This window comes from Pleurodeles waltl, chromosome 12, assembly GCF_031143425.1.
Source record: "Pleurodeles waltl isolate 20211129_DDA chromosome 12, aPleWal1.hap1.20221129, whole genome shotgun sequence".
Lineage (NCBI taxonomy): Eukaryota > Metazoa > Chordata > Amphibia > Caudata > Salamandridae > Pleurodeles > Pleurodeles waltl.
In genome coordinates, this window is record NC_090451.1 from 188,728,653 (window position 1) to 188,745,372 (window position 16,720).

At 43.7% G+C, this 16,720-nt stretch overlaps 1 protein-coding gene across 1 annotated transcript in view; it reads right to left on the reverse strand.

Moving 5' to 3' along the window:
• Positions 1 to 16,720, reverse strand: part of LOC138267564 (solute carrier family 66 member 2-like) — a 244,558-nt gene that overhangs the window by 173,198 nt on the left and 54,640 nt on the right. The window contains exon 3 of the mRNA XM_069216616.1: positions 8,627 to 8,760. Within this exon, the coding sequence (XP_069072717.1) occupies positions 8,627 to 8,760 (134 nt within the window). The remainder of the gene's footprint in view (positions 1 to 8,626; positions 8,761 to 16,720) is intronic.

A 16,720-nucleotide genomic window follows, 5' to 3' on the forward strand; every position in this document is an offset into this window, starting at 1 on the left:
GGCATGTATGATTGTTTTATGACAGTGAATGCGGTCGCAAAACAACCTCAGTTACCACTAACTTCAAGTTTGTGCTAACCCATTCGCAAACAGGAAGGGAAGGGACCCCTTCTCCTTTGTGAATGGGGGCACCAACATTTTTTCAGAGCAAGCAGTGGTCCCAAGGACCACTGCTTACACTGAAAAAATTAAATGGAAACTTTTCATTTTTTTCTTTGGAATGCATTCCATTTTCCTTTAAAGAAAATGGGCTGCATTACAACATTAAAAACTGCTTTATTTAAAAAGCAGTCACCGACATGGTGGTCTGCTGTCCCCAGCAGGCCACCATTCCTGTGAATGCGGCCATTCCCAATGGGGTAGCAAATTGAGACGTACCTCATGAATGTTAATGGAGTAGGTCATTTGCGACACCAATGGGATTGCTAAATGTGTCTGAGACACATTTGTACATTTCATTTTGCGACTCCCTAATTGCAATTTGCAATGAATCGCAATTAGAGACTGACAAAATGAAATTGTTATATATCTGGCCCACTAACTTGTGTCCTCGCCATGCACTACTAATTACCCCACATACTATATCATTCATGACATCTTTTATGGCATCATTAATATCACTTCAACATCTGCAATTAAATTACTGGTGAGTTACCGAACTTAGTATATATATATATTTATATATATATATATATATATATATATATATAGTGATGTCACTGACCATGCCATGAGTGATGTTATATGTGAGGCCATAAGCAGTGCACTACGGGAGCGCTAGCTATAGCTAGCTGAGGTACCTATGACTGCTGAATTTCTACGTTTTGTACACGAAAATTCAGAACTAAACTATAACGTCCATGGGACCTTTGTTTTTTTCAATGAATTTCTAAGGTTTTTTTTAATTCTATTTCCTAACTAGAAATTCCCTGTAACCTTTGTTTTTTTCAGTGAATTTCTATGTTTTTTTAACAAATAGTATTTTTTTAATTATTATGGGGGTCATTATGACCCCGGCGATAGGTGATAATGTGGCAGTAGTACCTCCAACAGGCTGGCGGTACATACCTCCACATTATGACACTAGCGGCTTGGCTGCAGCCAACCTGCCAACTTACCATTCCTACCCCCATGGTGGTACCAGCCGCCGAGCCAGAGATAACAATCTCCAGCCCGGCGGCCGCTATTGCACCCCCGGCGGCATTTTGAGCATGCCTACCACCATGGTTTTCGTGGCGTTTGCAATGCCACGAAAACTATGGCAGTAGGCCCTAACAGTGACAAGGAATTCCTTCCCTGTCACTGGTAGGAGGCTCCCCCACCCCCCAAACACTCCCCAGATGCCCCCAGCCCCCCCTGCATCCAGGCTCCCCTTCCAATCCCTCACCCCCATACACGCACACTCGCAGACACGCACCATGCATACACACACTCACTCACACTAGCATACATGCATTCATTCACGCATGCATCCATTCATTATCACACATCCGTACACACATTCACACTGACATGCAGACACGCATTCACATTTCCATTCTTACACGCATTCACACCCATTCATACCCCCCGCAAACAACACTTCACACACAGTCGCATTCACAAAGGCACTCACACATTCATGGCCACAACCCCACACACACACATACCCCTCCACCCCCCTCCCCTGTCGGAAGCCCAACTTACCTGCATCCAGGTGGGTCTTCCGACAGGAAATGGTACGGGAAGCTGCTACCGCCAGCAACTCCCGCCAGCAGATCACTGTGTGTCATGATACGGCTGACGGTGGTCTACTGGCGAGGCGGTGCTGGTGGTAGCAGCGCCACCTTACCACCATCCGCCAGTATGGCCACAGCCAGATTTCCACCCTTCTTGTGGCGGAAGTCCAGCTGTGGTCATAATCTGGTGAATGGATGGTAGCCGCGGTGACGGTCTTTGGGCGGTAGGCTGCTTATTCCACCATTTTCATAATGTGGGCCTATATGTTAATTCAACCACCATAGCACACGGCCTTTGGCTGTGCCACAGGGCCAACGCCCTATAAGCACCCAACCATGCACATCTTTCACCCATGCACAGAGGAGGTTGCCCGCAAGACCTGGCCTGCAGCCAGACCCTGCGGCCAACACTCCCCAACCACACAAACCCACACTATGCACAGCCCTTACGCCATGCACGGCAGGAGTTAGCCGCAGCTTCTCTGGGTATGGCAGCTGATGTGAGAGGGTGAATCTGGGGGGAAGAGTGGCTGTCAGATTGTCTGTCTGGGTGTGAGAGTGCATACATCAGTGTTTTAGTGGGTGCATCAGTTTGTGCGCGGGTCTCTGAGGGCGGGCATGAGGGTGTCAGTTGGTCTGTGAGTGGGTGTGTGAGTGTCTGTGTCTGAGTGGGCCTGTGAGTGGGTGCGTAAGTATCTAAGTGGGTGTGTGAGAAATTGATTGAAAGAGAGACAGAAAGAGAGAAAGTGAGAGAGAATGAAGTTTATTTAGGCTTTAATATCTCATTGTAATTACAATGAGATATTTTTGTTAGCTTTAGCAAGAAAAATGAATTTAATATATTTAAAAAGTACAATTTATTAATACCAAAAAAAAGAAAAGAACACCCTGAGCTATGTGGGTTTTCCATTTATTCTTTTTAGCCCTTTGTGGGCTTTGTAGTGAACATTTTTTTTTTTAAAGTAGGGACCGTGAGTGGAGCCCTTCAGGGTTCTTCTGCGGCCCCTACTTTAAAAAAAATAATTATAAAATGTATTAAATTTTTTTTTAAAGCCCTTTACAGGCGATGTGGGACCGCAAGGGAGCCCTCAAGGGCTTCCCCGTGGGCCCTAATTTTTTTTATTCATTTTTTTTTTTAAGAATATCCATATGGGCTACCTTGCACTGCAGGGGAAGCCTTAAGGCTTCCCCCGCAGTGCCAGTGCTTCAGCAATCACAATGCTACTTTCACAGCAGCTCCCTGCTTGCTGAAGCATTTTATCTCGGGACAGAGATGAAACTTTGGATTTTGACAGCGGGCCTGCTTTAAAGGTCCCGCTGTCAAAACCCGAAGTGTTTCCAGCGGCTCGGCTGCTGCTGCAGCCAAGCTGCAGCAAACAGCTATGTCTCAGGGGTTGGCCCCCCTGGGACATAGAAGGAGTCTGCCCTGGGGGGGTAGCAGCCCCCAAGGCCATCAGAGGCCCCTCAAGGGAGGCCATGAGGTCCCCCTCCAACTAGATCCTAGCCCCTGGTTGTGGTGGTCCCCGGGGCGCGGAGGTCCCATAGGGACCCCCTTTATTTTTTTAAATATTTGGCCCAGGGGTTGGTGGTCCCCAGGGCAGAAGGGGGTCTAAAGGGCCCCCTGCTTTAATTACAAGATCGCCCCGGGGAAGTGGTCCCCAGGGCAGCTAGCGGAGGCCAGGAGGCCACCTCCCCATCTTACAATAATGCCCTGGGTAGGTGGCGGTCCCCGGAGCAGCACCCCCCCGCATTAAAAAAAAATTAGCCCCAGGAGGTGGTGGTCTCCGGGGCAGCAGAAGGGGGGCGAGGAGGACCCCCACCCACTTTTTTTTTTAAAAGCCCCCAGGACTTGGCCAACCCAGGGGCATAAGACTAACAAAGCTTGGGAGCCCACGCTTTGTTTTTTTTTGTCATTTTACAAGTGAATATGCCGATCCACCACGTCACCCCTCATACAATTAACAAAAAAAATGCTTTTTAGCCCTGGAGGGGTCCCTTTGGGACCCCAGCACCAGAGCTAAGGTTTCAGGGTGTTCGTACCCTAGCCCCTTTTCTTTTTTTCAACTTTTTTTGGGGGACTTGGCTGAAGCGCAAGATGGATGACAACATTTCAACAGCTTCTCTTGTTGAAATGTTATCAGCCAATCAGATCTCAGCACGAGATCATTAGGGGTCAGGAATCCTTTGTGTCCCTACATATACAAATTAGTTTTCTGCTTAATTTCTCAAAAACTACTGAACAGAATTACACCAAAACAAAAAAAGCACTCTTTCTGGACTTACCTTCCTGCCAAATTTGGTGTAATTCTATTCAGTAGTTTTTGCGCTATCACTGTTCAAAATCCCTATGGAAAAATGTATGGGGAAAATGTGTTTGAGACCCCTGTTTTTTCTCGGCTCTCCCTGGACATATCACCCTGAAACTTACCAGACAGCAGATGACGGAACCGGCAAATTATTTGGGAAAGTTTCATGAGGATTCGTCAAGCAGTGCCAAAGATATAGGCAAGTAAAAAAAATGCTTTTTGTATAGAAACGTAATCCTGCCTATATATATATATATATATATATATATATATATATATATATATATATATATATATATATATATGACAAAAACAAATTCTTGAAAAAACAGTTGAAGCTTTTACTGTCATACAGATACTTCCTCCCAACGCGTTTCAGCCGTAGCCTTGTACCATCTGTGAACAAGGCTACGGCTGAAACGCGTTGGGAGGAAGTATCTGTATGACAGTAAAAGCTTCAACTTCACTGGAAGTGTCCTGACCTTTCTTGCTTTTTCAAGAATTTGTTTTTGCTTCTGTATGGTTGTTCACGAAACCATGGTCGGACCGCCACTTTTTTGAGCCTCAGTATTTCGGGTTCTTTTGTGTATATATATATATATATATATATATATATATATATATATATATATATATATATAGTGTGTGTTTGTATGTTTGTGTGTGCGCGCACGCAAAAATTCCCTGCATTGCAGTCAATGGTGGTTAGACTAACCAATGCGTCTGGCTACTGTTGTTCGGTTCTGCATCCTAGCACTCTCAATAGCTGTGGTGGTGGGGCACAAGGGGAGGCAGGGAAAACAGTGCTAGTGAACGTGTTCATCTGGACTCCCTCTGCAGACACCAGCGGTTCAGGCTCAGCTTACATTTTTAGACAAGTACACATCTGACCTTTTTGCCCAATAGAAACTTGAACACAAGTACAGATAAATGAACTATATAGGCAGAAAAACAATTCTAATCTAACTTGCATGAGTTAGCTGGGATGCTTATACACTTTTGGTTAAACTTCCACTAGCTTAGTACATTTATTTATTGAAGGTAATGAAGATTAAAAAAATTAAACACGAAAAAACATCAGACTGACTGACAATGTAAACAAAAGCCGAATTTGAATATCTTGCACAATACATCTCTTGGACAAGAGAGCTTTGCAACTGTGTGTTAAGAATACTTTGCATACAGAAGTATCACGAGGTAAGAGCGCATGTGGTTATTCTGAACGCATTATTCACGAAAAGTCTACAACCACATGTAAATGTACAGCATATGATTTAACACATGCACCAGTACATTCAAATTATAAGCCCTTTTCTTTCACCTGGAACTCAAGAAACAACGACCAGCAATGAGCAACATCGGAGACCACGCGAGGCGAAAGTGAAAATCACCTTTACAGGTAAATGAAGGTCATCAAGCTCACAAATAACCAAATGCATCTATTTACTACAAAATGTAAAATTACGTCAAGAAAATGCGTGTGACAATAAGATTGTTAATAAAATTAGGTTACAATCAGCTGCGGGAAATGAATAACATAAAAGTGCAAGCATAAGGTGGCGATTACCATAGCAAATGAAAGCGCTCAGATGTCAACGAGTAATAAAGTCCACCGCGTGGAGTGCACATATGAAGGGTTTACACCTAATGTATGACGGCCAACCATGCTACGGCTGTGTTCAGGGAGAAAGCACAGTGCACAAATCATTAAACATTATAACAGCAAAAACAAATAGTTTTGCAAATATGTCCCAAAGCATGAATGTCACAGACCCATTGGACAGGTACATTGAGAGCAACCCAAATACCCGCAGAAGTAGCCAATCTCTGTGACCAGGTATAACTACAAAACAAATTCTTATAACCAGCGATCACCCACTAGATGCACCAACAACAATGCAGGCCGTCAGGCCACAGCAGGAAACATCATCGCCCCATGACCAATTTCAGTCCTCATGTCCGGTACCGGGAGGGCGGAGGGGGGGGGGGATTTTGTAAGAGGGGGTGGTAAGAGGAGGAGGGTGACCATCAAACACAGCTCATTGTAAATAATATGTAAAGGAATGTGATGAAGGCCATTTACCATGCTCATAACCACCAACATGACAATCCAATAAAGCATTTCCAAGTAGTACCTGACAATGTACACATGCAATTCCATCATCACAACTATTATCGAGGAGGTCATTGAATCAAATCACCAAGCCAGTCAGGGGCATAACGAAGGTTCCCGCAGCCTGCACAGTGTGGGGGCCCCTGAACTCCAGGGGGCCCCCTCAGCACAGCACGTGGCCTGAGTGAGTCTGGAGGGTGGCCCTTGCCATGTTTTGTTATGCCACTGAAGCCACTGCCCATGCCCACTACTGAAACTACAAACGTGACAGATATCCCATCCACCATATTACGATTCTATTACAGCCTATGGAAATCGTAACATGGCCGACGGGATATCCGTCACGTTTGTGATGGAGTAAACCGTCCATATAACTATAAATAAGGGCCAAAGTTTAATAACTTTCTGAATGCGGTTTCTGTATGTAGATTGCACTTGAATAGCAGTCACTCCCACAAAAGTGACGGAGCCGGGCACAATGCAATGGTAAGCTACAACACACCATCTGCATCAAAATGGTAAGTGATGCACACCTCTGAAACAAACTGATATGACCGACTCCTAGGTCCAACATTCAAGGATATGATTCCAAGGATCAGTAAGACACCATGAATAATGGAGTTGCAACACCAGTGAAGGATATGACCTTTAAGGATACAGTGTGGGTGGCATGATAACACTGTGTAATGCACAGGTCACAGTGCAACTGCAGGGTCGCCATGAGCTGGTGCTAACACACACAATAGCCACAATTAATGTTTACCCAATGGGCTCCATTAAAAAACAAATATGACGCAATAAATCAAAGTGCATGACCCTGGCTTTGGTGCACTCGTATACCATAAAACAAAATCCCTTCTCTAATTTCCACACAGGGTGCTGGACCTCCCTTGATGCCATCGTTTCTGACCCAGCAGCATCACCTACCAACTGTCCAAGAAGAGAATCACAACACTACACACTTGAGGAGCAGAAATATGCTGGAATTTGTGCCTGTGCTGTTTAAGTCCAGTCTCACTGTTTGCACCAGACTGGAGGGCACCGCAGTATAGCTTGAAAAGGCGTGTCAGATAGGGGCTATATTGAATATTCCGCAAAATGACTATGTGTTGCAGTGAACCGATGCCACCTGAGAGCCCCAAGACAAAAGGCCGTCGATGAACCTGTAGCAATGGTCTATGTAGTCTCATATTTCTTTACTAATGGGAAATTGTGAAAGTAAAAAGCAAAATTCAGTGAAAAAGAGAATAAAAATCATACACCATTCTCATTCTACTCTCCATCACCACAAAACACCCATTGTGAACAGCCTTCGCATCCTACCCTCTCGCTAACTCTCCTGGCATCAGTGTATTGTAATTCTCAGTGGACTGCAGGAATGTGGCAGCTGCTCTGCTAATCAAGTAATAACACTCCCTAAGCGGCTTCTAGGAAATATGGGAAGGGGAGAGGCGAGGGAATGTCTGAGACGTCTGGGAAAGGGTGCTTACCCGATGATCGGCAGTCAAGGTTTCAGAGGATGGGGCTATGCCAGCCCAGGCGTTTGAAATCTCTTGCTGAGGGTGATGTCAGGACATATTATGGAGATTAGGCCCAGTGCTGTTAGCTTCGCATCATCCAGTTGCGCAAGAGTGTTGCTTCTTGACTCCTTACAGATACCACGGAACTGCTTTATAACAGCATCTTTACAGGCGCTGGGTTAGCTGCTATATTACATATTCCTTCAGAAGATCACTTACAACTCCCTCCCCGACATTTCCTAGAAGGCATTGGACATCTTGAACAGCTCTCGGGTGGGGTTTTGACTCAGTGGTGAGGTGAGTGCTAGGATGGAGGCAGAACTCTGGGAGCTTTGAGGTCATTCGTTAACAATCCGTGTCACGAGGCCCTGCAGTGACATACTCCTCATCCTCTACTTCCTGGCTCCGCTCCCATGACCTAGAGAGCAGGAGTATGGGTTCAGGACTGGCCATGGGCTTGTGATATCTGAGGTGTCTTTGGTCAAACCTGGTTGAAGCCAATGCGTTATTAGTGTAGGCCACTCCCCTGCTTTTACTTCATTGCCCTCCTTCTGCCCCAGGTGGACTCTTCCATTACTGTCCCCTCTGATGGGGAGAATGATATCAGCATGCACTCTTCTTCATGCGCGAGGATGTACATGGCTACTCTGTCTGCTATCAAACATTCTCCCTGAACCTTACACCACTCCAAGTAGCTGTAGACTGTAGAAAAAGGAACCCTATGGTGGAGGCCTTGGGTGAAGAAAAGAAGCCTCTGTTGCATCCAAGTGAAAGAAGGAGTAAGTCCACGGTTGAGGCTTTTGTGTCTGTCCATCACCGAACAGGCAGCAGCAGCTCCAAGATCTTTATTGTAGCTGTTTGCTGCTGAATTATGCTATATGTATTAAAATGTTACTTTAATGTGACATAGGGGAACCTAAAACCTGCTAACCTCGGGCATTGCCACTTTCTGAAAGGTCAGATTCTTACCTGTGAAAAAGTGACTTTTAGTGGAGACCTTGTTGACACTCTGTACGGAGCAGCAGAGCTGCAGCATGGCCAGCATGGCGGCGATCATAACAATGCTCTGCAGGAGCAGGGTGAGTTCAAAAAACTTCCCACACCTAAAGGTGATGGAGATACCAGGGATTAAAGAAAAGACATACAAAAGGCAGAATTCACAAATTAACTAAATGCCTCGGATCATTACTGTAATCACACAGGTACTTAACACAGGCAAAAGTAATAGTGTTGCAGTCTATGAGCACATCAAATGGAAAACTGGTTTTCAATCTATCGAGGGGGCAGCATGAGGGAGTCTGGTTTCTATTCTAATAGTAAACTCACCTCTTACGGGTCAGATTCGATAATATAACTTATCTTTCTTTTTCTTTCTCTTTGTTTTTATTTTCTCTGTGCGGGCCTGCCCTTCCCCAAGTGCAGGAAAAAGTAATTTAAAAAAATCGTTTTTCAGTATGAGGCTGCCTTTTCTTGCTTGTTGTTTGTGGTGTCCCCAGCTGTCCCAGACATTTTTGCAGGTTTCCAAATGTACTCAGGTAAACCGTGAGAGTCACGGGTGAGTTCTGGTCATGTTCTCTGGTTTAGGCCTCTCTCTAGGTCTACAACCCCGCCATCTTGTGGCAGCGGACTGCTCTGTATTTGTGTATGATCCCCAGTATGCCAGATACCTCAGGACTCTGCACACGATACCCTACCTCACCGGCTAGCTCTTTAGTGATTAATATGGGATCATTGTGTATTCACAGGAATAAAATCAATGACAATCGGCTTTCTCGACAATTCACGTACTTTACACAAACTGTATCGCCTAATCATCATCATTCCTAATATAACTGCCCAATATTGCCCGATTTATTATATGTTTATATACAAAACTAATGTATGATCATGGGTGGAATGAGAAAAATCATTATTTAAGTTCATTGAAAAAAACATAAAAACAACAATATTTCTACATTTTATTACAAAGAAAGAGGAAGCTTATTTTCAGAAAAATAGGTTATTTTAATAGGATGCACTACAGATCGAGGTTAAAGTATGGGGTCGTTTGGTTGAGGGAATTACTACACATAAGACCATAGAAAAGGGAAGCAGCTTTAAGCTGTTAAGAATGCTTCAGTCAGTTGATAAGGAGCCCTGTGACAAATTAACTTGTTTAAGAAGATTGATCTTTGTTCTTGGTAAGCAGGAAGCATTTCAATCAATAATAAAGCTGATCCCTTGCAGCATTTTCTTCCAAAAAATTAAAGGTATTTAGTTCTCCAACTAACAGAATTAGTAAGAACCACAACACTTCATTGCACCATGATCATGTGCTAAATCACCACATGCCATGTCCTATGTAACCTCCAACAAGCAGTGATAAATTCATACCCTCCACCGTAATTTATACTTTATATATATATAAACTACGATTTTACCTTCTGTGCCATCAGAAGATCGTGACAAGTGAGTCAGAAAATCCACCAGCACAAATGTACTCTGTGCGCCCAAAATGTGATCATCCTTCCACTTGCATTGCCAGGCTGTTGAGTGTGAAGCAGAGCATCTAACACCCTAGGCTTGTTGAGTTTCCCGCCTTCTGCTAGGACTGGCACCATTGGCATGGTTTTCCCCTCTAACTTTTTGCCTTCAACCCTCAGGACTCTGCACACGTTACCACTGCTAACCAGAGCTCTCTCCTTAAAAACGATAAATGACCGTCTGAGCACAAGAACAGGAATGGCTATCATCTTTCAACGCCCTGTCAAGTATGCCAAAACTTGTGAAGTTTGCAAAGACTGCAGCATTTAAAAAAAACATTGCAGGAAAACATCATAGGGAGAAAGTGAGAAGAAAAGGCTGAATTAATTGGATTACCCCAAAGTTTTTTCAGTTAAAAATAGAGTAGAATAAGGTTTAACCACCATGCCACAGGTCAGCGATTTTTGGCGGGGGGGGGGGTTCAAAGACAAACGCTCAAAGCTGAGGGCTGTTTTGAAAAAACAAAAAATGTTTCTGGAAACCTGGGAACTTATTTCCAGCAAGTAGGGGATACTAATCATTTTTTTTGCTAGACACTGCCATGCATGGCGGTGGCAGACAAGCAAAATCATGGCTGGCATTGTGTTAGAAAGCTGGCTCCAAATAGGCGAGTCATACAACACCATTTCTACTGGCAAATTGCCAGTGATCACAGTTTATCCAACAGCAGAGGCAGTGGCTCAACGTTTAGAAAAGCAGCAGATCACAAAGCTCTAAATGGGGCACGAGGACCATGAGGAGGGAGGAATAGGCAAAGGCCTTGATAACGAGTTTGGTGGATGGGAACACGCGTCCGCCAAACTGTTGATACTTTCCCACTGGCCCCTTTATGACTTTCCCGGTGGGCTGACGGGCGGAAACCGAGGTTTCCGCTTGTCAGCTCAGAGAGAAAGTGGCACAGCATTGTTGGCGGCTCCTAATTGAGCCAGCAGCAATGCTGCCGCCCGTAGGGTGAATCGCCACCCTTGTAATGCACACTGTCTGCACAGCACACAGTGCGCATTACGAGGGTGCCGAGCAGAGAGACACCTGCACTGCCCATGCCATGGCCAGTGCAGGGCCCCCCCTGTGGCCCCTTGCACCTGTTCTCCGCAAGACTTTTCATGGCGGTCAAACCGCCATGAAATGGCTGTCAGAGAGCAAGGTTGTAATCGGCTGCATAGCGCCGCGTAGAGCGCCGCCCTAGCTGATTACAACCTGCACCCGCTGTCAGCCTGTCCTGATCCCGGCAGAGACAGCGGTACCCTGGCTGTCGGACCACCAGGGTAGTAATGTGGTGGTCGGTCCGCCACAGCAGCAGCGCCAGACCCCCACAGCGAGTCTGGCAGTATAGTGACAGACAGATTCATAATTAGGCCCTAAGTGCCATTGTAGGTGAATGTTTATATTTTGCCCTCGTCTAAATGAGGTACTAAAGGTCCACTGTGGTAAATAACAGGTACCACTTCTATTGTAATGGAAGCAATTACCAAGAATGTAAATAATTTGGAACGAGACAGCCCATGCACTAAAAGAAGGGCCTAGCCAAACAATTTCTTGAGTAAGGCTTGCCTGCACTATGACTTCACTTTAGAATACAGTACACAACCTGTGGGTTGCAATTGACTTTAAAGGATTTTGCTAAGGCAAAACATCTACAAGAGTCACAACAACCCCATCCCTAGTTCAGATATCCAGATTGTACGCCATGTAGAAGTGAAGAAGATATTAAACATCCTAATTACTGATGGGACCCTCAGCCTCTATAGTTTGAGAAGAGTAAAGTGAGTACCTCACATTTTCTATTGAATATTAACGGTAATTTCAACAGAAAATATGGATACATCTACTTATCTACTTGTGAAAAAGTGAATATGTTGGCAGATAAAAAAAAACTGAAAATCACTAGCACAGAAGGTTCTGCCATTAGTACGTTCACTTTCATTGTCACCAATCTGAGCCCACTGGGCACCATGGGCTCAAAGGTTCATGGATAAATGGAAAAAAACATTCAGTTCCCACATGTGATTGGATTCATGAACCAGATGAAACTGGTGCACAACAAACAAGAATTACTCCTTAAACAGTGTTCTCAATTAAAAAATATTATGTTTCAGAATTATTGTTGGTTAAAAGACATTAAAAGACAAACCATGTTTACTTACTGTGCCTGAATCCTTTGCCCTAACTCTAACATGAAACCATACACGAACCCTCACCTTCACCATATTCCGAAACATATTCCTAATTCTTACCCGAACCCTAATGCTAGCTCAAAGACTGTCCCTTACACTAAGCCTAGCTGGGGCACTAAATGTGTCTAGGGATAACTCTGAAACGAACATAACTCTAATTCCGACCTAAACCTAATCTTTTTGCACCCTTGACCCTAACTATCTACTTTTCACGAACACATATCCCTATTCTGATCCTTGTTTTTTTATCTGTTTCTAACGTTTAAAAAAAAAGAAATTCAAGCCAATCATTTCAAGCTTTTAACATTTTTTATGTTTTGAATTCGAACTTATGACCTTTAAAGGTGGCACATGCTCTCCAATAGGTGAAACTAGAATGCAGTGAATCTCAGGTATAAGCTCCAGGGTGTTTGGAGGCAGGGCCGGCTTTAGTGCTGGCGGCTCCTTGTGCGGCAATGTTTGTTGACACTCCCAATGACCACCTCTGCCACAGATTCTCTCGCTACCACCCTTTAACAGTGCCCGTCCACCGCTCTCTCTCAGATGCACTTAATTAGTTTTGTAGTGCCACTCATTCGAATGCAGGGTGTCAGAGCACTTTACATCACACACACATTACACAGTGACAATCAATCAAGCGGGTAAATAGTGTCTAAGAAATGTTACATAAGACAGAGCACTACAAGATGTAGGAATCACATGTCATCCTTACTGGTAGGCTGTATAGTTTAAGCTTTGCTTGGTTTGAAGAAGCACAAACTCAGCATTTACAATGTAACACCATGGTTGGGGGTTCTCTTTAATAATAGTAACTGATTTATACACAAATGAACCCTTTTTTAGCAACATTAGGATAAAGAAAGACTGGGGAAAAAATAATAATGCTCTAGTCTATATTTATACCTTCTGGAACCTACGCAGTTCTTTGATGACAGTTAATAGTTTAGTGTTCTATATTAGGATTTTAGCTTATAAACTGTAAGAAACAAAAGGACCTCTCTGACAAAAACAGTAACCCACTGACCTGTTTGCATTGTATGCACTTTGTGATCTGCATGGTACATGTTCTTTACAGCAGGCATATTAACCCTCTGTGCTACCTTAAAACTTCCACTAGAGAAAACTCCGGTCTCTCTCCAGGCAGAACATTAATCACTAGAGATTTCTTGACATTTTGATTGTTGCCTTTAATTTGCTGGAGGCAAGGAATGCAGCAGTAGGGGCTTTTAAAACTACAATATACTTGTAAACACGGTGCCCCCTCATAAAGTCAGCACATGGTGCAGTGGCACCGGGTGCACCACCCTAAAGCCAGCTCTGGGTGGAGGAGCAGAGGCTGAACCATGGCTTTCAGGGACAGGCAACAAAGAAGCAGATACAGGAGTTAAAGGCCCTTCAGCTTGTGAGGCCACTGGGCCCGAAGTGGCTGCATCCAGCTGTGCTGCTTCTACCCTTAACAGTAAGAGCTTCCTCTTGACTGACTGACTCATGAAATTCTCAACAAATGGATCAGTTGAGGGTCACTCTCAGATTACTTGAGTCACAATGGGAATCCATGCAGATGTTGTTGCCTAACTGTAAGGTGGTCATTGGAGGACGAAAATCCCCAATGACGCTGGCCCTGCTGTATCCATGGGGGAGAAGGCACATCCAGAAAGGATGGTCCACAAGTCAGGGGACTAAGAGAAGCCTGGGAGCTCAATTTCCTAAAATCTTAGAATTTTCATAAAAAAACAAATGTTCATCCCCCAAAAATATTTTCATTTTTAGTAAATACACCTCAGTTGTCCAAAAATCAGTGTATTATCATCAAGTGCACATCATCTAATGCCAAGGAAGACACCACAGGATAAGAATTACCATGATTATGACAGGACCAGATTTATAATAAGAATACGCACCATTATGCTACAGATGTCTGTAGTAAGCCAGGAAATACTGCCATTATACCAAGGCACGCACTTTAAACAAAGGTGGGTGCCATCATAACATGGATTCTCACAAAATGCCCAAATTTAAACTGCAGCCATTAGGCCATAGTCAGAACTTTATCAAGAGACATTTGTGAGATCTACACATACATATACACACACACATAAATGCACAAACCTAGAAGTACACTCACATACATGTACAAACACACAGTGAAGACTTGAGCATGTTTTTCACGCTTAAAGGCTAAAGGCACCTAGCTCACTGCTCACCTTTACCTGCCTTCCCCGTCTGGCTGCTGCTACATGGCTAGACCTGTGTCATGTTTGCTAAGTTTAAGTAATAGCATCAGGCTCGATTAGACCCTGCACTGCCAAATGCACGTATTTCCAGAAATGTATTTAAAAAGTAATGTTCACTTGTTTTTATTAATGTCTCAAAACAAAGATCTGAACTTTAAAATGTTGCAAGTAATTATATCATGTGAGTGGCTGGATTACTTATAAAATAGCTTTTGTTTAATATTTGACCATTACACTGTTGTTTAGGGGTGCCCTTACACTGCCAAGCCATATTGGTTTTCAACAACACCTGTAATAATGTATTGTATTGTACTTTATTATAATATTTATATTTTATTTTGTACTACTCCTATTTGGGGTGCTGAAGTGCCTGCTTACATGTATAGCACTCTACATTGTGCAGGGTGAGTGGTTGGATGGATGTTGTCTTTGTTTTGATCCTATGTGGGAAGTGTTTCCATGTGGTGCATGGTGATCATCAAGTTGTGGGTATCGTGAAATGCGATGCAGCTCTTAGCAGTGTGATGGATGAAGAAGTGTGAGAGACAGGCACACAAATTATGGTTTTCAGTAAATTGGCAACTTTGAGAATCTCTGTAGGAGCCTTTGTGTTATTTCTTATGCTCATAGTCCACTTAACTGGTTTCTGCACTGAGTGGGCTGTCCATTCTGAGATATTTTGTTCAGAGTGAAAGGTCCTGCGCAGGAACAGGTTAAAGGGAGAAATGATGGAGAGATCTGCTGGGATGGACTCAGGTAATATAATCCTATATCTGATTGTGATTGTGCGATGAGAAGAAGCAGTTGTAGGTTGTACCTATTTGGGACCCACAGTGGTAGACTAAATTAAAATCCTCCATTGACCAGCAGCATGTGGCAGATCTATTCAGTTATTCAAAGCCTGTTCAGGTGGTGATGGCTGGTTTATTTGCTCTGGACTGGTACAGTACTGGGTGATAAACATGCCCCTTAGCAGTTTTGATTATGTGAATCTAAGAGTTTCAAGCATCTAGAAGGAATTATTATGCCGCCTGTTTGAACAGCAATCGACTGCCCAACCTCTGTGCGTTATGCTACTATTATTGTGAGGTATATATTTTACCTGTACTGTGATTACATTGATATAGTGTTAGCTCCCCCACATGAGGTGTTCTATTGCTTTACGCTTGTTAGCATGCTGCTCTGGATCCCAGGGTCCGGAGGATCACAGGAAGCCCAAAGACTACTCTTTAAACCTGGCACACCAGAGCAAATGTCTCAGTAAGACAACGTAAAGTTGCAACTGTAATGGACCACTTAGTGGTGGCAGCAAAGGACTGAAACAAGGCCCGAAAATTAGCGTATAAGAGTGTATGGAGATTTTCTGAACCGTCAAAACAAATTTTTACCTGACATACACTTCCTGTGGCGCTCTACTTTAATTTGGACCCACTCACTCCTCTTTTTACATAAATACTCACCATTCCCTTCACAAGTCTCACTTCCCCTAAGGGACATACCTTTGCACACACATGTGCCTGATTCATTACTTGAACACCACTCTTGTATTTTCGTATTTAAAACATGGTGACTCAGAACTGCTTTATTGAATCAGAATTGATACGGAAAGTGAGAAAATACAGCTTTTAAAAAATGTGTCAAACGTTTAGAAGGTCCACCACAATTACTTCATTCGTTGCTAATATCCATACGCAAACCCCTAACCTTCTCCCCTCAAGCTTGGCCCCATTAATAAATGAATGCAGAGCTCATTATGGTGCCTTTTTCTTATTCCAAGGACATTCGATGGCGAAGAGACTTTTACAAGACTGCTGTGCAGAAAGAACAAACGTCAACTATTAGAAGTCCTTTTTAATTAAATGCTGAAAGGACATTGACATTCCTCTTCTACCAATCATTAAAAATGAATCCGGGAGAGGAGAAGCAGATTTGACTCCTCGCCAGGTCGGTTAATTTCCATCTGTGTCAGAAAATGGAAACAGACCGCTACCGACCCTATCACTCATACATGGCAAAAAATCCTTACTGGCGTCTCAAGTGTGGTGCATGAAAGAAGTGACCTAGAAACAGGGACAGACTGTCCAGAAGAGGAAGTAGATTGAGGGATAGGGTGGTGGGGCATTGAGTGAACA